This window comes from Barbus barbus, assembly GCF_936440315.1.
Source record: "Barbus barbus genome assembly, chromosome: 2".
NCBI lineage: Eukaryota > Metazoa > Chordata > Actinopteri > Cypriniformes > Cyprinidae > Barbus > Barbus barbus.
The window spans coordinates 8,473,551-8,494,803 of NC_136730.1; the positions used below are offsets into that span (position 1 = coordinate 8,473,551).

General features: G+C 38.0%; 1 protein-coding gene across 1 annotated transcript in view; it reads left to right on the forward strand.

Moving 5' to 3' along the window:
* Positions 1–18,772, forward strand: part of LOC306888224 (kin of IRRE-like protein 1) — a gene marked incomplete at its 3' end in the record, with an annotated part of 35,589 nt that extends 16,817 nt beyond the window's left edge. The window contains exons 2-15 of the mRNA XM_079446429.1: positions 3,136–3,285; positions 5,924–6,073; positions 6,246–6,403; positions 6,533–6,683; positions 7,518–7,623; positions 7,867–8,015; positions 8,407–8,534; positions 8,850–8,976; positions 10,059–10,159; positions 11,644–11,860; positions 12,406–12,513; positions 13,380–13,507; positions 14,368–14,445; positions 18,155–18,772. Coding sequence (XP_079302555.1) covers positions 3,136–3,285; positions 5,924–6,073; positions 6,246–6,403; positions 6,533–6,683; positions 7,518–7,623; positions 7,867–8,015; positions 8,407–8,534; positions 8,850–8,976; positions 10,059–10,159; positions 11,644–11,860; positions 12,406–12,513; positions 13,380–13,507; positions 14,368–14,445; positions 18,155–18,772 — 2,369 coding nt within the window. The remainder of the gene's footprint in view (positions 1–3,135; positions 3,286–5,923; positions 6,074–6,245; positions 6,404–6,532; positions 6,684–7,517; positions 7,624–7,866; positions 8,016–8,406; positions 8,535–8,849; positions 8,977–10,058; positions 10,160–11,643; positions 11,861–12,405; positions 12,514–13,379; positions 13,508–14,367; positions 14,446–18,154) is intronic.
* Positions 18,773–21,253: the final 2,481 nt, after the last annotated feature.

A 21,253-nucleotide genomic window follows, 5' to 3' on the forward strand; every position in this document is an offset into this window, starting at 1 on the left:
GACTGTGCTGGTTGATCTTTTCCATACAATATTACTAAATGGGGTTTCATAATGGACGCTAAAATGATCAGAAAAGTGCTCCATGTGACATGATGTTTGAAACTGTGTTGTTTTAGCATTATTTACATACCATTACCATATTTAATCATATTTTGAATAGTCTTTTGTTGATATATTTGAACTTTTCCCTTTTAATTTTTGTATTTGTGTTATGTGCTTCTGTCACATCCCATAGTGATTCATATACAGGTGCTGGTCATAAAATTAGAATATCATGAAAAAGTTGATTTATTTCAGTAATACCATTCAAAAAGTGAAACTTGTATATTAGATTCATTCATTACACACAGACTGATATATTTCAAATGTTTATTTCCTTTAATTTTGATGATTATAACTGACAACTAATGAAAGTCCCAAATTCAGTATCTCAGAAAATTAGAATATTGTGGAAATGTTCAATATTGAAGACACCTGGTGCTACACTCTAATCAGCTAATTAACTCAAAACACCTTTAAATGGTCTCTCAGTCTAGTTCTGTAGGCTACACAATCATGGGGAAGACTGCTGACTTGACCGATGTCCAAAAGATGACCATTGACACCTTGCACAAGGAGGGCAAGACACAAAAGGTCATTGCTAAAGACGCTGGCTGTTCACAGAGCTCTGTGTCCAAGCACATTAATAGAGAGGCGAAGGGAAGGACAAGATGTGGTAGAAAAAAGTGTACAAGCAATAGGGATAACCGCACCCTGGAGAGGATTGTGGAAAAAAACCCATTCAAAAATGTGGGGGAGATTCACAAAGAGTGGACTGCAGCTGGAGTCAGTGCTTCAAGAACCACCACGCACAGACGTATGCAAGACATGGGTTTCAGCTGTCGCATTCCTTGTGTCAAGCCACTCTTGAACAAGAGACAGCGTCAGAAACGTCTTGAATGGACTGCTGTTGAGTGGTCCAAAGTTATGTTCTCTGATGAAAGTAAATTTTGCATTTCCTTTGGAAATCAAGGTCCCAGAGTCTGGAGGAAGAGAGGAGAGGCACATAATCCACGTTGCTTGAGGTCCAGTGTAAAGTTTCCACAGTCATTGATGGTTTGGGGTGCCATGTCATCTGCTGGTGTTGGTCCATTGTGTTTTCTGAGGTCCAAGGTCAACGCAGCCGTCTACCAGGAAGTTTTAGAGCACTTCATGCTTCCTGCTGCTGACCAACTTTATGGAGATGCAGATTTCATTTTCCAACAGGACTTGGCACCTGCACACACTGCCAAAGCTACCAGTACCTGGTTTAAGGACCATGGTATCCCTGTTCTTGATTGGCCAGCAAACTCGCCTGACCTTAACCCCATAGTAAACCTATGGGGTATTGTGAAGAGGAAGATGCAATATGCCAGACCCAACCATTCAGAAGAGCTGAAGGCCACTATCAGAGCAACATGGGCTCTCATAACACCGGAGCAGTGCCACAGACTGATCGACTCCATGCCACGCCGCATTGCTGCAGTAATCCAGGCCAAAGGAGCCCCAACTAAATATTGAGTGCTGTACATGCTCATACTTTTCATGTTCATACTTTTCAGTTGGCCAACATTTCTAAAGATAATTTTTTTTGCATTGGTCTTAATTGATATTCTAATTTTCTGAGATACTGAATTTGGGACTTTCATTAGTTGTCAGTTATAATCATCAAAATGAAAGGAAATAAACATTTGAAATATATCAGTCTGTGTGTAATGAATGAATCTAATATACAAGTTTCACTTTTTGAATGGTATTACTGAAATAAATCAACTTTTTCATGATATTCTAATTTTATGACCAGCACCTGTATAACTCCTGAGTCAGTGATCCGGTTTACAAAAACAGAATGATTTGTTCATGAATCAGACTCATCAGGTTCTGAAGTTCAACTCACTTGATGATATAGTGGTCAGAGACATTCTCAACTCACTGGAGAGGAAGACTGATCAGTAACGGCATTGAACTTTGAGCAGTTTCTCATGCATAATGAATGCTTTGAAGTTCTTGGAATGTAGAACACAAGCTGTATGGACTACTTTTATGGTACTTACTATTACTATGATGTGTCATTTTCAACCTTTTAAACGTAAAGGGATAGTTCAGTTCAAAAATGAAAATTCTAACATTATTTGCATGCACACACGTAGTTTTGGGTGAACTATCCCTTCAAGTTCCCATTCCTTATACTGTAGTGTATGGAAAAGAGAAACTGGCACACTTCACAAGCTCTCTTTTTGTGTTTTATAAAAGAAAGACAGTCATACGACAATGTGAGGGTGGATAAAAATGATGACAAGACTTTCATTTTTTAAAGGAAGAAAGAAACAGAGAACAAGGAAGGTTGCAAACTGCTTCCTGATGGATTTGGAAAAAGGGAGGAAAGAAAGAGAGAAGCATTGAGCAAAGAAAAGAAGAATGCTGGGAAAATATGAGTTTCCCTTACTTAATTTACAACATTCTTGATTTCAGTCCAATTAAAGATCCACAACTCAGGCTCTGAATGAAAGCTTTCATTGTAAGTCAGTTCTTGAAGCTGGAGACTCGGGCTTGTCTGGAGTATCAAATATCCTCCTGTGTGTCAGAGAAAGAGAGTGACTCTGGTGGATACCATGTTTTGCGGGTGAAGAAATGTGTCTGGAATTTGGTATCAAGGGACACGTTTCTTCTTCCAAGGAACCACATTGACTTACTCAGAAGAGTGATTGTAAGAGTGAAGCTGCTCAGTGGATGTAGGCGTAATGCTGCAGTTTCAGTCACTGACTCTTACGATTCTTGCTTATGTTTAGTCTGTCACATACTGTATTAACTTTTATTACTCTCAGTTTTAGTTTGAAAATCTGTAAATAAATTGTCATCATTGAGCCTCATGTCAAGTCCCATAGACTGACTCCCATGGAACACAAAAGGAGATGTTTAGCAGAATGTTAATGCTGCTAAAGACTCATTAGACCAGGTTCAAGTTTTGTGTATGATATTGTTGCACTTTAAACTTTGCTGCATCAAACACAATGTAAACTGAATTAGAGGCTCAGATCTTTCTGTAATTGTACTGTTGTTGTTATGCTTGTACATGACATTATTGATAGTAATTGAAGACTGTCTGTTGTGTTTCAGTGCAGACAGCACGGTTCTCTCAGGAGCCTGCAGACCAGTCAGTGGTTTTGGGCCAGAGGGTGGTCCTGTCCTGCGTGGTCTTCAACTATTCGGGCATTGTGCAATGGACCAAGGATGGCCTGGCCTTAGGCATTGGAGAAGACCTCCGGGGTCAGTTATACACAGCACTCTTTCTTTCTTTCTGTATTTATGTGCTTTTCCCTTTTTTACTCTTCATATTTGGTCTTTCATGTTTTCCACGTTTGCTTGTTTTCTATCTAACTTTTGTCCCAGGATGCTTTAGCAACAGCTTAACCTCTTTCTTTCTTTCTTTCTTTCTTTCTTTCTTTCTTTCTTTCTTAGTTTCTTTCTTTTCCTGTACTTTTCAGTTTTTCTTTGTACACTCTTTCAGTTTAATCTCTCATCTCTCACTATTTTCCATGTTTCCTGGTTTGTTTTTTCTAATTGTTGTATTCTCTTTAACCACGTAACAACACACTAAAATCCCCCAGAATACCTAAGCAATCACATAGTACCACACTAAAAAAAACCCGCACAGCTTCGCAATTGCATAGCAACACACTAGAGGTTGACCAATAGTGGATTTTACCGATAACGATAACTAGGTTGGACCGCATAATGGGTAAATCACTGAATGGAAACTAAAATAGTGCTGAACTTTATTACAAAAATAAAAAACACTACTGACCCATGAAAAATGTATTGTATTTTTTAATAAAATAAATATATAAATATTAATATGAAATATTAATGTTATATTACACCTTGATTATTCATGTTAGTTCATTAATAACTAAAGCTAACATATACAGCTTTTTTCTTTCTTTTTTTTTTACAAAAATTTAGATAGATAGATAGATAGATAGATAGATAGATAGATAGGAAATTCGGTAGGAAAAGGTGCACAAGCAACAGGGATGACCGCAAGTCATTACTGTCAAGCAAAGCCGATTCAAACACTTGGGAGAGTTTCACAAGGAGTGGACTGAAGTTGGAGTCAGTACATCAAGAGTCACCACGCTCAGACATCTTCAGGAAAAGGGCTACCAAGCCACTTCTGAACCAGAAACAACATCAGACGTCTTACCTGGGCTAAGGAGAAAAAGAAATGGACTGTTACTCTGTGGTCCAAAGTCCTCTTTTTAGATAAAAGTAAATTTAGCATTTCATTTGGAAATCAAAGTCTAGAGTCCAGACGAAGAAGTCTGCTTGAAAGGGTTAGTTCACCCAAAAATTGTTCCAAACTCATAAGACCTCTGCTCATCTTTGGAACTCAAATTAAGATATTTTTGATGGAATCTGAGAGCTCTCAGACTCTCCATAGACAACAAAGGTCCTTACAAGATCAATGTCCAGAAACTAAAATAATCCATGTGACATCAGGGGTTCAACTAATTTTACGAAGCTACAAGAATACTTTTTGTGCGCAAAAGAAAAAAAAATGAATTCAAATTCGTCTCCTCCGCGTTACTCTAGCGCCATTTTGAAGAATATCCACTGGACGGAAACAGCGTATGCTCTTCTGTGTCAGCTACGCCTCACGTTTTCTACGTTGTATGTACACTTTGATTTGAGCTAAAACAACGTATCCGTGTGGCGAAACTCGGCAAAACTAATCAATTGGTCAAACTCTACCAACCCAACGCCCCCCACCCACAAGACACTTTAGCAACCACATAGCAACATACTAAAATGTAACCAGATCACCTAAGCAATCGCTCATGAACACTTTTTCTTCAGAAAATTTAGGAATGTGTGTATTTCTTTCCTCCTTTTCTGTTTTCCCTATGTGCAGTCCTTCAATTTCATCTGTCTTCTTTCTCGCTGTTTTCCGTGTTTCCCTGTTTCTTGTTTTCTGTCTCACTTTTGTCCTCTCTTCCCCTTTGCTATTTTGCTTTCTGCTCCACTAGCTCATCTTTTCTCACTCCTTGTGGACTGTCATGAGAACAGTGAGGGCAGGATGTGGTATTTTTAACCTCTGCCATTATAAATGGATAAATGTGGACCTGATAAACTACATTTGCTGCATTTGCCAGATTCATTAAAAGGCATGAGGATGATTTCTCTCTCTCGCTCTCTCACTTTGACTCAGTGTAGTTGTATTTACACTGTAATGCTTCACTGGTTTGTCCCCGTGGCTTTCATATAAAAGCATGTGAACAAATCCTTCAGACACACACACACACAAATGTGCACACGCAGAAATACATGAGCGCAGCACACACTGATAACTCAATCCCACAGTAGAGAGGGCTGTGTGGGTTGGGGATGCGTGATGTAATTCACAGCAGAATTTTTGTCATTTCTCTTGCAGCAGAAGCTGGAAATGTCCATGTCATAGAGTTAGCATATATCACACAAACTCTACTGCCACTCAGTGGTGTAAAACATCACTGCACTGCATGCTAATTTTTTTCCATGTTAGTAGGCAAACGTCTCTGTTACTATTGCTTAGAACAAGATTTTTTTTCATCAAATCTCATATCTAAGTAAATAAAGCATGTATTTTGTCTCACACCATTTTTGAAGCAGATGAAACACTCCTCAAAAAAAACTAGTATGTGCATAGCATCACACTAGAAACCACACACTTTAAGGGGCAATCCAGAAGGACCTTTTTTATTTCACTGCACTGCTTTTCCATTGTTTTTCTGTGTAATCATGTGCTAGATGAACATCTTTGACCATTGGGTCATGTTACGTCTCGATTTTCATGATTTAGTGTATATATTTCCAAATCCTCACTAAAAGTGGCGAGTTGTGGTCTGTGTGTGGATGTCTCTTGCAGCCTGGCCACGGTATCGAGTGTTGCGGTTGGTGGATGTTGGGCAGTATAATTTGGAGATTTCAGCTGCTGAACTCTCAGACGACTCTCTCTATGAGTGCCAGGCCACGGAGGCAGCGCTGCGCTCGCGACGGGCCAAACTCACCGTCCTCAGTGAGTGCTGTGTGTTTGCTTAGAAAAGAGTCTGAATGGTCAGTGCAAGCTAAAGGCTTGCTGTTTTAGATGTTTGCTGTGATGGAATGAAGGGGTTAATGTGTTATGAAATGAATAGATTTATGAGATGTTTCTATTAATAATTGAACTCCATATGTGTTTGTGTGTGTAGTTCCTCCCGATGAGCCGGTGATTGAGGGGGCCCCGGAGATCCTCCTCACAGCAGGGGTCCCATACAACATGAGCTGCGTGTCCCGCGGAGCCAAACCCGCCTCTATCATAGAGTGGCAGAAAGACGGCCTGCCGATAGAGGGGGCCGTCAGCACCACGGTGAGACACACACACTCATGAGAGTAAATGTAAATGCAAAGCAAAACATACATGAGTTTGTAGGTATGTAATAGCTTACGTAATTAAGCACAGAGGTATTGATATGCTCTGTGTCTTTTTGCTGTGCAGGAGGTGCTTCCAGACAGGAAACGCGTGACCACACGCAGTTACCTGCCCATTTCACCAGTAGATACAGACACGGGGAAGAACTTCACCTGTGTCGCTACTAACTTGGCCGTGCCGATGGGCAAACGGGCCACTGTCACCCTCGATGTGCACCGTAAGTCTAAAACCCTTTCCAGCTTCAGTAACATTTATGAGGAAAGGGAAATGAGCCAAAGGTTCACCATTGAGGAAGCCAGTGGTGCCAATATATTTATTTTATTTTATATAATGAATATCTATATATAAAAAATTCAGCTTTATCATTACAGGAATAAATTGTACTTTAAAGACATTAAAATAGAAAACCGTTATTCTAAATTGCTATATTGAACAATGATATTGTTTTTACTGTATTTTTGATCAAATAAATGCATCACTAGGAGGTGTGCAATAGATTTCTCTTAAAAAACATTACAAATGTATAAGTACAGAGCTCTTTTTTAGTCCCAGCCCATTCCTGGTGCAATTGTTTCTCTTAAATATCTATTTCTATTTGATCTAACCCTTAAAAATGACTTTTGCTGGTGTAACCTAATTTAGTCATGTAGATTCAGTCATATTAAATAATCCCTGGCTTGAATAAAACCACATGAAGCACATACCAAGCATATTTTACAGTGTAGGAAGAGAGAAGGACGTCCCACATATGGCCAGTCGGTGCTGCATCCATTGGTCATCTTCTCAACCCACAATATGGTACAAACTGTACTAAAGCAGCTTTACAAAGTATAGCACATGAAAACCTTCTAAAAGGTTAAAACCCCTTTAAGATGATAGCATGAACCATTAGGAGGGACCGTGACATTCATCTACGTTTTGGCGCTATATTAGTAGTTTCCCTTGCGTTGACTTCCACATCCACTCCAGCTCCTTACCGTCAGTCCTTCAACTTGCCTTTGGTCTAATGAATGTCTATGGCTTTATTATGTATTCTGAATGCTCTCTGCAGACCCACCGGTGGTGACGTTATCCATTGAGCCTCGCTCCGTATTGGAAGGAGAGAGAGTGACCTTCACTTGCCAAGCTACTGCCAACCCACTTATTATGGGTTATAAGTATGTCTCTTACTAAATGTGATGTCTAAAGTGGTTTCATTTACATTCCGTGAGATGAAAAATAAATGACTTGTTTTATCAGGGAGATAAAGATGTCCTTTAAGTAGTATTAAGCCCCATATATCTTCAGTTGTTTTCTGTTACGGCAGTTGTACCCTTGAATTCCTTTCTGTACATGCTTCATGGGTCTCTCTTCATATATCTGCTTATGCGTCACTGATTGCCTCTTTTTGGCTTTGCTAGGTGGGCAAAGGGAGGTGTGGTCATACAGGGGGCAAGAGAGAGTGTTTTTGTCACCAAGGCTGATCACTCTTTCTTCACTGAGCCTGTGTCCTGCCAAGTGTTCAATGCTGTGGGCAGCACAAACGTCAGCATACTCGTCGATGTCCACTGTGAGTATTAACTTCAGAAATGCGACCTAGTCTAGAACATCCTAAGGTGAAAATTAATATGTGAAGCAGATTACCTAGTAATTATTTACTAGTAATTAAAGCTGTCCACTGTGTCAGTATAGTGCAATATCTATCTATCTATCTATCTATCTATCTATCTATCTATCTATCTATCTATCTATCTATCTATCTATCTATCTATCTATCTATCTATCTATCTATCTATCTATCTATCTATCTATCTATCTATCTATCTATCTATCTATCTATCTATCTATCTACATCTCTTGTTGAATTTGTCGGTATAGGGAGGTACTAATCATAGTTGACATATAAATAATCATATTAAATGCAAAAAATTGACCTTTTTTTTAATCTCTGTTTCATGCAGTTGGCCCTATCCTGGTTGTGGAGCCTAAACCAGTAACGGTGGATGTTGACTCAGACGTCACTTTAAATTGCAAGTGGGCGGGAAATCCTCCCCTCACACTAACCTGGACAAAAAAGGGTTCAAGCATGGTGAGCTGTGAAAAACTCTCTCTCTTACTAAGATATAGGCTATCCATTTTTTCTCTACAGTTTACTTTTTTTTTTTTTTTGTCTATGACATTTTCCCTCTGACTTTATCTCTCTTCAGTGAGTGTTCTCCATATGTGTCCTTCTTTTCTTGGCTCTGCTTCTCTTCCATATTTATCTTCCAACTGTGTTTTGATGTTGAAGCTGCAATCCTTTGTTTCATTTTATTCTTTTTAGATAATGTCTACAGTGAACATGTTTTACAGCATTTTTGTCTTTTTTCCCCTCCCTCTGTCTCTCTCCCTCTCTTATGCACAGGTTTTGAGTAATAATAACCAGCTCTATCTGAAGTCCGTTAGTCAGGCAGATGCTGGTCAGTATGTGTGTAAGGCCATCGTGCCTAGGATCGGAGTCGGCGAGACAGAAGTCACACTCACTGTCAACGGTCAGTACAGCTCTTTTATCTTATTGTGCTAAGAAATAATAAAACACTTTTTAAAACCATGCAGCTTTCAAGGTATTTATCTATATTTAGCTCATTGTGACTTCTGCATTTAGTGATTAATAAAGCTTTGATTAAGTTACTAGTTAACCCTTAAATGCATGGATGTTTTGCCAATCATTATTACATATTCGGGTCTTCAGTGACCTAAACCTATATTTCATTCATTTTTGAAGCTTAGAAGGGTTCGATTTGAGCAGATGATTTTACCATCAATGTCATCGACCCAACTGTTGGGTCACAATCCAAAAAAATAGGTCATAGACACTAGGGGGGAAAGCATATTAAATGCAAATAATAAAATGCAACTAATAGTATAATTGTATTTAGTTAAAATAACATAATAAATAAGCTTACCAAGATTTAAAGGGGAAGAGACGACGCATTTCTTGGTGATGTCAAAGTTCATGCATACTCAAACAGTAATTTGGTGGAAATGTATCTGTCATTTGGTAGAAGCTAGCCAAATAAGACAGATAGCAGCTTAGAGAGGCTGTGTGACATCCTTTTATGAGAACAGAAAGTATGATATCAGTACGTTTCAGTGTATAGTGGTTGTTGTTTTGTACATTCAAATTCAGTTCTGGGTCAAAAAAGCCAGGTCAAAAAAAAAAAAAAATACAACTGAGCAACTAAAACTGTAGCCGACTAAAACTAAAACCATAAAAGCTTGTGTTATTTGAAATATAAACTTGAACCGAAATAAAATGAAATATAAAAAAACTCTCAAGGCAACATTTAGCTTAACAGTGTAGTAAAATAATTCAATCAAAGAAATCTAAACTATATAGATATTAAAAAACAAAGCAATAACAACTTTTAAATAAAACAAACAAATAATAAAATTGAAACAGAAAATATAAAAAGTAATTGAAAATATTAAAAAGCATCTCAGTGATATTAAAATAACACTGCCTAAAGCAAAACCAGTTAAGAGCCACCAATATCAGCTACATAATAGTATATGTTTTTAAGCAATTTTTCTGATAATACAGTAGCTTCTGTTGTTGATGCTTTTTGAGCAGGTCCACCCATCATCTCAAGCGAACCGGTCCAGTATGCAGTTCGAGGGGAGAGAGGGGAAGTCAAGTGTTACATTGCCAGCACCCCTCCTCCTGACAAGATCGTAAGTTACATTTCAACTGCTTGCATTTACATTAATGCTATTTTCCACAGAAATGTATATAAAGATTCCTAAACTATTTTAATAACTGATATTTGACTGTTTTCTTATTGTTCACCATCTGGATACCCACGGGAAAGCTGGTTTCAAAATGTCTGAGAAACCAGATGAGCTCACCTTAACCCAGTTTCTTGAGTTTTTAAGTTTAAGACTAACTCAAACTAGACCTGAATCCAAAGTAACACTCTCTGCTGCTGTAGATGGTTCTGCTGTTGCTGCATATATGCCGCTACTTTCAGACGCATCCCTTCTCTGAAACTACACGTGATTCTAATTTAAAATGACACGCAGCTCAGTCCTGATGCATCTCCAGGATGAGATTTATGAAATATGAAATATGGGAACAGAGAAGTCGTTCTTTTAATGCTGTAGCCTTTTCAAATGTCTTGGTTTGTGAGGTAAATGGAAGCTAACCATGAACATGTGGAGGTATGCATTTTTAAATATTCTCACAGCTCTGCATGAATAATGCAACCGTTTTAGTGGTTTTGAAAGAAGAACTGGTGCTTTCTCACCATTATCCAGCCCCATGTTTCAGCACAGAAAGGCCATTTAATCCATTGCCGGTGTGAAATATGTGTTCATGCGGGCAATGCGAAGCAGATACAGTTCAGGTGCATTTTATGCACTTGAATATGCTTTTTAAATCCTAAATATTTATAAAGGATTTCTTTTTTCACTCCTGTATGAAATGTACAGATTATGTTGCACTGTACGGTATTATTTTTGGTCCATTTGCTTCTTGCAGGACCTGCCACTGCAGATTCTTTTTAGTTTGATTTCATACCATTTATTTTATTTCTCATCCATTACTTGATAGAATATAAATGATTTTCCTTTGGAAGTTTCATTATTTTATATGTACAAAATTATAACAGTCAAAAAGAATTTGAAAGAATTTTTTTAATGTTTTTCAAAGAAGTCTGCATTTATTTGATCAGAAATACAGTAGAAGTTATTGAAATAATTGGTTTCTATTTTAATATTTTAAAATGTAATTTAAATAATTGTGAAATCATTATGAAATATGAAAAAAAAACCACTAAAGTATGTTTTTATTATTATTCGTATATTATAAATTATTTTATATTTTTGTGTATTTTTATATTTTCATGTGGAGCCCAGGAAGATAAGTGACTGAAGCATTTTGTGGATCCAAATAAAGATAGTTGTATATTTTCCATATGTATTTCTAGTTTTTACTTTCTGCAAATAAACAGCTTCTTTGGGACGTTGAGGATTTAAGTATATGTACAATTATTTATTTAGTTATATAAAGAGAGAGAATAATTATCTGTGTCATCCTGAACCTGCCCATTTCTTCCTGCAGATTTCCCAAAATGCATCCCATCGCTGACAAATACTGGAGATTTAAATGTGAAGCGGTCTCTCACACCATGTGTTTGTTTGTTGTGTGTTTGTCCCAGGTGTGGGCATGGAAGGAAAATGTGTGGGAAAAAGAGAAAGGGACCCTATCAGAACGATACACAGTGGAACAGAGCAAACTGAACACACAGGGCGGTGCGGTGATGTCCACACTCACCATCAACAACGTCATGGAGTCAGACTTCCAGTCCACATACAACTGCACCGCATGGAATTCATTCGGATCTGGGACCATGATCATCACACTTGAAGAGACCGGTGAGGATATGTGCATGCATATGCACACATATGATACTTCTCAATCTCGTGTGATTTTCAGTTGTATTGAATTTGTGATCTTGAAATAATTTGTCTGGTCAATCTGGCATCAAACAAAGAAAGCGTTTTATATATAAAGTACAGTTTAGTCCATTAGTCATGAAACTTTGTACAGTTCATGTCTTCAAAAATTCACTGTATACTGCATCGTCTTTAGAGTACAGTTACAGTAGAGTGCTCTACTGAAGTAAAAGAGCACAGTCTTCAATAATAAATAGCTTGAATGGAATCTCCTAAATCTGCTTCAGGTCACGTCAACTCAGGTTAGGAGTGCTCTCTCTATTTAATATACACTATGTGAGTACAGTTATACTGGTATATTAAAGCCACCGCGCAATGGTTAATGAGTCTGGTCTGCTCCTTTCCTCTTTCTGTCTCTCCTTTTCTGTCCTAATTATTAAAGGCAAAAGGCCATCAACAAAAGACTAAAAATTAAAAATGCATTGTGGTGCTAATCTTTCTCTTTGTCTTTTTCATTGGCAAAGAAATAGTGCCAGTGGGGATCATTGCAGGAGGCACCGTCGGCTGTTCGATTCTGCTTATCCTGTGTTTGCTAGCATTAGTGCTGTTTTTGTATCGGCAACGCAAAGGAAGTAAGTTATCAAAGACCACTGATACAAATCTACAAATGGCAATCAGTTTTTTTTCTTCTGAATTTTTTCACAATTATTATTATTATTAATATTATAATTAAAATATTATATTTGATAATTAAATATTACAATATTATAATTAAATTAATTCTAAATATTATTTAAAAAAATATTAATTATAGAGCACCAGGTTGAGGTCAGTAAAATTGCTTAAAAAGTTTTTGAAAGAAGTCGCTTATGCTCATCAAAAATAGTAATATTGTGAAATATTACAATTAAAAATTTTTTTTTCTATTTTAATTTATTTTAAAATGTTGTTTACTTAAATTTTCAGCAGTCATTACTCCAGTCTTCAGATGCACATGACTGTTCAGAAGTCATTCTAATATTATTTAGAGCTCAAAAAACATGTCTTAATATAAATAACGTTGAACACATAAATATATTTTGTAGAACCCATGATAATTTTTTTTTCAGTCATTGTTGACAGTTACTTTTGATCAATTTAATGCTTCCTTCCTGAATAAAACTTAAGAAAAGAAAACATTTCCTGACTCCAAACTTTTGTACTGTAATGTAAATTATTTCATTATATTATTAGAAATATCGTTTTATGCATTTCATATCATTATAATAATTTCTCTGTCTGTCTAAACATCTAAATAATCTGAAGTAGTGAGTCTTTCAAACAGCGACATGCAAATTTCGTCTTTGAGAGTGTAGAAGTAAAAGTGTCTCTAAATGCACACAAAACCCAAGGGCATATTTAGCCATATTTACGAACATCAATAATAGCCACAAACACTTCAAAAAGCATGCTCAGAGTGGTGATGAATCAGATGTTTACTGGGATGTTTACTTTCCAGGTCGTCGAGGGGTCACGCTCGGCAAGCCAGATATCAAGGTAGAGACCATAAACAAAGAGACCCACAGTCTGGAGGAAGACTCGGGGAGCGTCTCCACTGCAACACGCATGGTGAAGGCCATGTACTCTGTGAGTAATTTTGTCAACACACAATAGCAACTGAAGGATGTAGAGGGACTTTGAGGCTTGAAGCTTTTGAAACATCATAGTTGAATTATTTCAAATAAGATATTACTGATCCTGAAAACAAACTTTTTTTTAATTATTCCATGTTGCATTAAAAAAACTTGTGAACTTTTGGTAGCTAAGTTTTGTCAACAGTATTATTATTAATAATGTATTCTGGACTGTTTTGTTCAATGTAGTGGGGGGGGGGGGGGGTTTACATAATTTATATTATTAATTAAATTTATATTTTTTTATTATTAATATTACTGTGCTAAGATTAAGTAAAAAGTGTCTTGATGTAATGTTGTGTCTTTTGTCAGTGGTGTTTGTGCCTTGTCTTGTGAATCTTGTGAATCTTCTGAAGATGATACAACAGCACTGAAATGCACTTTTTTATTATTAACATTGACACTAATTAATTGATAACACTGAAATGTACAATTATCGACCAAAAGATTTGATCTGTGAACAAATTGTCCCTAATAAAACACTTGTTGCATTCAGTATATAATAACCGATACTAAATTTCCTAAACTTGCCTAACACATAACAAAGACACTTCTATCTTTTACAAAAAATTAATTACTAATCATCTTCCTCCAATGTATTTCCTCTTAAATAAAATTTCCAAAGCTGTAAAATTAATAATTTTTCTCTCTCAACCTCCCTCTCTTCCTTTATATCCTTCTTCTCTTCTCCTCCTCTTATCTCTTGTTGGTTTTCCTCCCCTCTTACGTTGCATCTCTCTCCCCCTCTTGGTTGCTCTCTTGTCGTTTATGATTTAGTTTTTACCTTCTGTGACCCTCTCTCCCTCCTCCCAGCCTTTTAAAGATGACATTGACCTCAAACAGGAGTTACGCAGTGACACGCTGGACACGCGCCAGGACTACGAGCTCAAGGTGAACAGACACACCGATACTTCTGCACATACTAATATACAGTATCTCACAGAAGTGAGTACACCCCTCACATTTTTGTAAATATTTTATTATATCTTTTCATACGACAACACTGAAGAAATTACACTTTGTTACAATGTAAAGTAGTGAGTGTACAGCTTGTATAACAGTGTACATTTGCTGTCCCCTCAAAATAACTCAACACAGCCATTGATGTCTAAACCGCTGGCCACAAAAGTGAGTACACCCCTAAGTGAAAATGTCCAAATTGGGCCCAAAGTGTCAATATTTTGTGTGGTCACCATTATTTTCCAGCACTGCCTTAACCCTCTTGGGCATGGAGTTTACCAGAGCTTCACAGGTTGCCACTGGACAACATCACAGAGCTGGTGGATGTTAGAGACCTTGCGCTCCTCCACCTTCCATTTGAGGATGCCCCACAGATGCTCAATAGGGGTTAGGTCTGAAGACATGCTTGGCCAGTCCATCACCTTTACCCTCAGCTTCTTTAGCAAGGCAGTGGTCGTCTTGGAGGTGGGTTTGGGGTCATGTTGGAATACTGCCCTGCGGCCCAGTCTCTGCTTCAGTATGTCACAGTACATGTTGGCATTCATGGCTACTCAATGAACTGTAGCTACTCAATGAACTGTAGCTCCCCAGTGCCGTCAGCACTCATGCAGCCCCAGACCATGACACTCCCACCACCATGCTTGACTGTAGGCAAGACACACTTGTCTTTGTACTCCTCACCTGGTTGCCGCCACACACGCTTGACACCATCTGAACCAAATAAGTTTATCTTGGTCTCATCAGACCACAGGACATGGTTCCAGTAATCCATGTCCTTAGTCTGCTTGTCTTCAGCAAACTGTTTGCGGGCTTTCTTGTGCATCATCCTTAGAAGAGTCTTCCTTCTGGGACGACAGCCATGCAGACCAATTTGATGCAGTGTGCGGCGTATGGTCTGAGCACTGACAGGCTGACCCCCCACCCCTTCAACCTCTGCAGCACTCATACGTCTATTTCCCAAACACAACCTCTGGATATGACGCTGAGCACGTTCCGAGGCCTGTTCTGAGTGGAACCTGTCCTGTTAAACCGCTGTATGGTCTTGACCACCGTGCTGCAGCTCAGTTTCAGGGTCTTGGCAATCTTCTTACAGCCTACGCCATCTTTATGTAGAGCAACAATTCTTTTTTTTCAGAGCCTCAGAGAGTTCTTTGCCATGAGGTGCCATGTTGAACTTCCAGTGACCAGTATGAGAGAGTGAGAGCGATAACACCAAATTTAACACACCTGCTCCCCATTCACACCTGAGACCTTGTAACACTAACGAGTCACATGACACCGGGGAGAGAAAATGGATAATTGGGCCCAATTTGGACATTTTCACTTAGGGGTGTACTCACTTTTGTGGCCAGCGGTTTAGACATCAATGGCTGTGTGTTGAGTTATTTTGAGGGGACAGCAAATGTTCACTGTTATACAAGCTGTACACTCACTACTTTACATTGTAGCAAAGTGTCATTTCTTCAGTGTTGTCTCATGAAAAGATATAATAAAATATTTACAAAAATGTGAGGGGTGTACTCACTTCTGTGAGATACTGTATGTGATATATGACCTGTACTTTGTTTTACTAAAGCATGGAGACCTCAACAGTCGGGTCCCATGTGTAAAAATCCTACTCATTTCTCTGTAGAAAATTAGCCACATCCTATTAACCTTTTTAAAAGACCAAGCATTAGGTCCAAGATTGTTTTTGGTTGGGATATGCTGCTGTAGAATCCATAAGTGCGATTTTTATCTTCATTTTGTAATAAAACATGCTAATTTGTCGACTTGTCTTTAACCCGCCATTCAGAGTATAATAGATAATAATCAGTTCTCTAATTTCTGTATGACTATTTTGCTATAAAATTTAAATATATGGTATGTTATAGTTATAATAAAAAGTATATAATGTAGTGTACAGTTAGTTCGGTTAATTAATAATGTACAGTAAAATCAGGTATTTGCAATTTGCAATGATTCGTATAATTAGTTCATTCCACAATAAAGTTAATAAATTATTTTATTGCAGTCAAGAAAGTCTTTTTCCCTGATTTTCAAATGCTTTTCATTTCAAATTTAAGCTTGCAGTTGCAGTTAGGGATGTAACGATTACCGGTTTGACGATAAATCATGATAAAATTCCCCGCGGTTAGTATTACCGTTTCATATTTTAATTATCATTAAAACCGTATTCGATTACCGTGATTTAAACAACTCGCGATAAATAAATACTGTTCAGCATAAAGCAGAGTTTTCAGTAACAGTGTCACGAGCGCACGGCAGCACAGTAGTTTCGTTCTGAGTGAAAATAGGGCGGAAAAGCTGGGAGGTTTTAAAAGAGTGCTAAGGGAATTATACAAATTAATATATCAATGAATTAATTATATGAATGTACCTCTGAAGGTTCGGACTGTCTTCAGAAACGATTTGATGGCATTTTGTTCTCATCTTAGCTCCATGTAATACCTAAAGGAAGTGTTCGCGGAGTTCACAGGAATCAGCTGTAATTCAGCTTTTCCGTATAAAGCGCCACCTGCTGCCAGAGAGTGGATTTACAGACACTTATTTACATTCAGCCTGTGTGCAGTTTCTGTCTGGCCAAAAAATTGACCAAATTTGCATGACCTGCTGTAAATTTTAACCGGTTGATGAAAAACAAACTTACTGTTTAAACTTAACTTAAACAATTCAGATATGCTATATAGAATTATTTATGGAGCAGATAAAATACATATAATCATTTATTAATTATCATTTTAATTTAACCCTTTTCTTTAAAGGCTGAAATGTGTGGTCTACCTTTATGTTAAACTTTTTCAAAGCTTTATTTGAACATTTACATTATTTATTTGAACATGCTATTAAACTGTTGTCAGTCAAATTGTCATTTAAAATCCAGACCTCACTGGTAATGTTATTGTTTTAGTGATTATGCAAACAAAAAGTCATTTTATTTGCTGTTTGTTGATTTTTAAGTATGAAACTTGAAGTGATTTATGTTTCGGTACTTTTTGAACATCTCCAGCACATTTTAACAATACCGTGATAATACTGATAACCGTGATAATTTTGGTCACTATAATCGTGATTAGAAATTTTCATACCGTTACATCCCTAGTTGCAGTGTTACTTCATTCAACTGGCTTGTTAGGATTGGTTCATAGCTTAAAACTCTTTATTGAAGAATTTTTTTAAATCCTTATGGAGAAAATGAATGGGAAACATATTTCCAACTACATTCTACATTATTACTCTACCTGTCTTCAGTGTCACATGATACTTCAGAAACCATTCTTATAATGCTGATTTGGTGCTCAAGTATCATTACTATAATTTTTTAAACCACATGTGCTACTTAATATTTGTGTGAAAGCTGTGATACGTTTTTTCTGGATTCTTTGAAGAATAGAGAATTCAAAAGAACAGCATTTAAGTGAAACAATTTGTAACAATGTAAAAGTCTTTGTCACTTTTGATAAATTTAATGCATCTTTAGTCCTACCTCTAGAATGTAGTGTTTCTCATAAAACACCAACAGTATTACCACAATGCATGTTTTTGCCTTGTTAAAGAGAATTTCAAATATGCAAAATGTACTTAAAATCAAGTGTTCACATATAACAGCTACACTGAACATGCCTGTTGTCTTTTGCAGGACCCGACAAATGGCTACTACAACGTGCGAGCTTCCACCCATGATGAGGGACGCCCCGCTTCCCGATCCATGCACTACTCAGACTATCGTACCTCCGGACAGCCAGGGGGCGCTGCAGCCGTTGTGAGCAGTAGCTCAGGAGCTCCCGGAGCTACGGCAGGTCCGGGTACACCGAGCAGCTTGGCTCCGGGGTCACGAGCGGGCTGCTACGACCCTCGCCCTCCCTCTAGACTCTCGCACAACAGCTACGCCCAATTCAACACGTTCACCCGTGCCGGACAGTCCCAGCAGCCTCCGCCCAGTTCTGGCCCACAGACTAGCGACTTCACCGCTGAATGCAGCCTCTTGGACTCTACCGCTCAGCTCGGATACGAAAATTATGGCTACCCGCACTATCCGACATTTCGGATGGGTTTTGGACCGCCTAGCCTCGCCCCGTTAGAAGGCGGGCCGGCGTATGAGATGTACGGAGTTGGGCCAAGTGTCGGCGCAGGAGGCGGAACCGGAACCCCAGAGACTGGACTTGGGAAATATGGCAGCTCCACACGGTTCTCCTACACCTCCCAGCATTCCGATTATTCCCACCGACACACACAGAGGATGCAGACACATGTGTAAAAGAGAAGCGTCACGTGTACGTAATATAAGTTACGGCGATATCGGCCATATAAGTACACACACTCACACAGATACACAGGACGGAAATAATGAATGAAACGGAGATAAAGACGGAGGGTGAAACGGAGGCCGAGAAATGAGAGCGGGAGGCAGGGCAGGAGCGTCTTGGCGTTTATTTCTCAGCTCCAGGAGCTGAAAGCGAAAGTCACAATCAAGAAAGACTGGTGTCTAGAAAAGATCTAAGATCTTTATACCGTTCACTAAATCCTGAATGCTTTTAATAAGCATGATCACAAAGGTAATTCCTGAGAAATGAAGGGTGCCTCTTATAGGCTTATAGTCTGTTTAACAGTGGACTCTGACAGAGATGGTCATGTGAGGTACAGTGCATGTATGAATTCTCTTCAATGGCTTCTTCAACTTCTCTCCTTATTTTAAACAGCATTTAATGACAAATTGCACAATGTACAGTGGGGTCCAAAAGTCTGAGACCACCAAAAGAATTTTTTTTTTTTATTATTTAAATATATATTTTTAAATTGATTAAAAAAATGTAAACCAGGAAAAGCTAAATGACTAGGTCACTAATCAAAAGTAAATTTTGATTATGAGAAGAACTTTTTACAAAAGATTTTCTGGCTTTCATTAAAGCCCAAGATGCTCTTTGAAACGTCCTTAAATCATACTGGATTACATGGACCATCTGTTGAAAATTCTGGAGATGTTCTGGACAAACTGTTGCATTCTGTATGTTGCGTTTAAATATAATAATAATCTGTTTACCAAATTTAAATCCATGAAAGCAATGGTTCTCAACCAGGGGACTTCCAAGGGATCTCAAGATGCCCAGAAGGTTGGGTTAAACATTTAAGCCAACTGTTTGTTTGAAAACAACCCAGCATCATGTGTTCTGTCCAATATTTACCCAGCACTGGGTTGTATTTAACCCAGCATTTTTTTAGAGTGTACTAAACATGGGAAAACCAGGGTTCCTGCTGCCTTAAAAACATAGATAATGTATAAGGTAGCATTTTTTTTATCCGGTAATTCACAAACAACTGAAAAAATTAGCCAATATATTAGAAAATTATTAAACATTAGAATATTAGAAAAGAAAGCTTTTAGACCCCACTGTACACGGTTACCTATGCCACAAAATATCGAAATATCTTTATTTTTCCATTCATTCTCAAATGAAGGTCTGCATTTGACAAAGGAAATGAAGAGCACACAATACTCGTACAATACTCTTGATGACCAAAGCAACGTGTTTTGAGACTAGATGATTCTTTATTATTTTGTGTGTAAATCAGCATCTACCTGGCTATCCAGCTTGCTAAACTACCTCCTTCAACAGGTTACTAGCCTTCCAGTACAGCGACCAGCTGGCGTTACGCTAATCCATGAGCAGAGCAGCTGTATTTGTGCTGAAAGGTCCAACTCGATTTAAAAAAAGCACTTTTTGGCATTTGCAATAAAACACATTACCCTTTAAATTTCAACATTATGACGGAGACAAGTTGAGGAAGCCATTTAACTGTTTTTAGACATGGTCAGCGACAGCCATTTAGTTCACTATCCTACAAATAGTTCAGAACCATTGAATATATATATAAATCTCTATAAATATTCATATACAGGAATGCCCCACTCTTTTCCATGGTGCTTTTGTAGTGGGGTCATTGTTTGCACTGCATTCCAGTATTCTAGCTTAGATTACCCTCATAATCGATATGTAATCTCTCATTTGCACACTAGGCTAGAGCGTTCTCTCTCTATGTTTCGAATATTACCGAAAATCTTTTTTTATCATATTTCTGTAAGTGATTCTGGACCAAAGGTTCAACGTTAGAGTATCAGTCTTTATTTGGGTGATATTCACCTCAACGAACAAGAAAATATGCAGATTTGTTTGTTATCGTTGTTTGAGAATTTATTCGTTCGCGAGTGACCTAGAGTTTTTCTTCTTCTTTTTTTTTTTCTCGAGGGTTGGGAACAGCAGAGAAGGTCTTAAACTGATCCAGCCTTAGGTATCCAAACTCACCTTTACTGATCTAAGATCAGGCTGCTATCACATTCGTCTTAAAGATCAAATTGGAACTAATTAAAGGTCAAAGGTCTAGAGTGGTTTTTAACGTCTCGCGCCCCAGAGGAGCGAAACACTAGTAGGACTTTCATGTGAAGTTTGAGATCGGAAAGTCTTTCACTCACTTATTCACACAAACACACCTGATATTTGTGCCAAACGACTTGAAGTATTTTCCTCCGATTTCGAAAAAAAATACCTTACGGGGACCAGAGATGGTCTTTGGCTATGAACTGTCTTCAATGGGTTTTGAAGGATGCCATTATCAAAGCAATGATGACAAAGGAGAAAGATGAGGATGAAGACAATCCCTCTGAACAGTGTCTCTGCGACTAGTTTTCGTCTTCGTTCACATTTCGAACGAGCCTTGTAAATACTTTCCCATGTGTAATTCT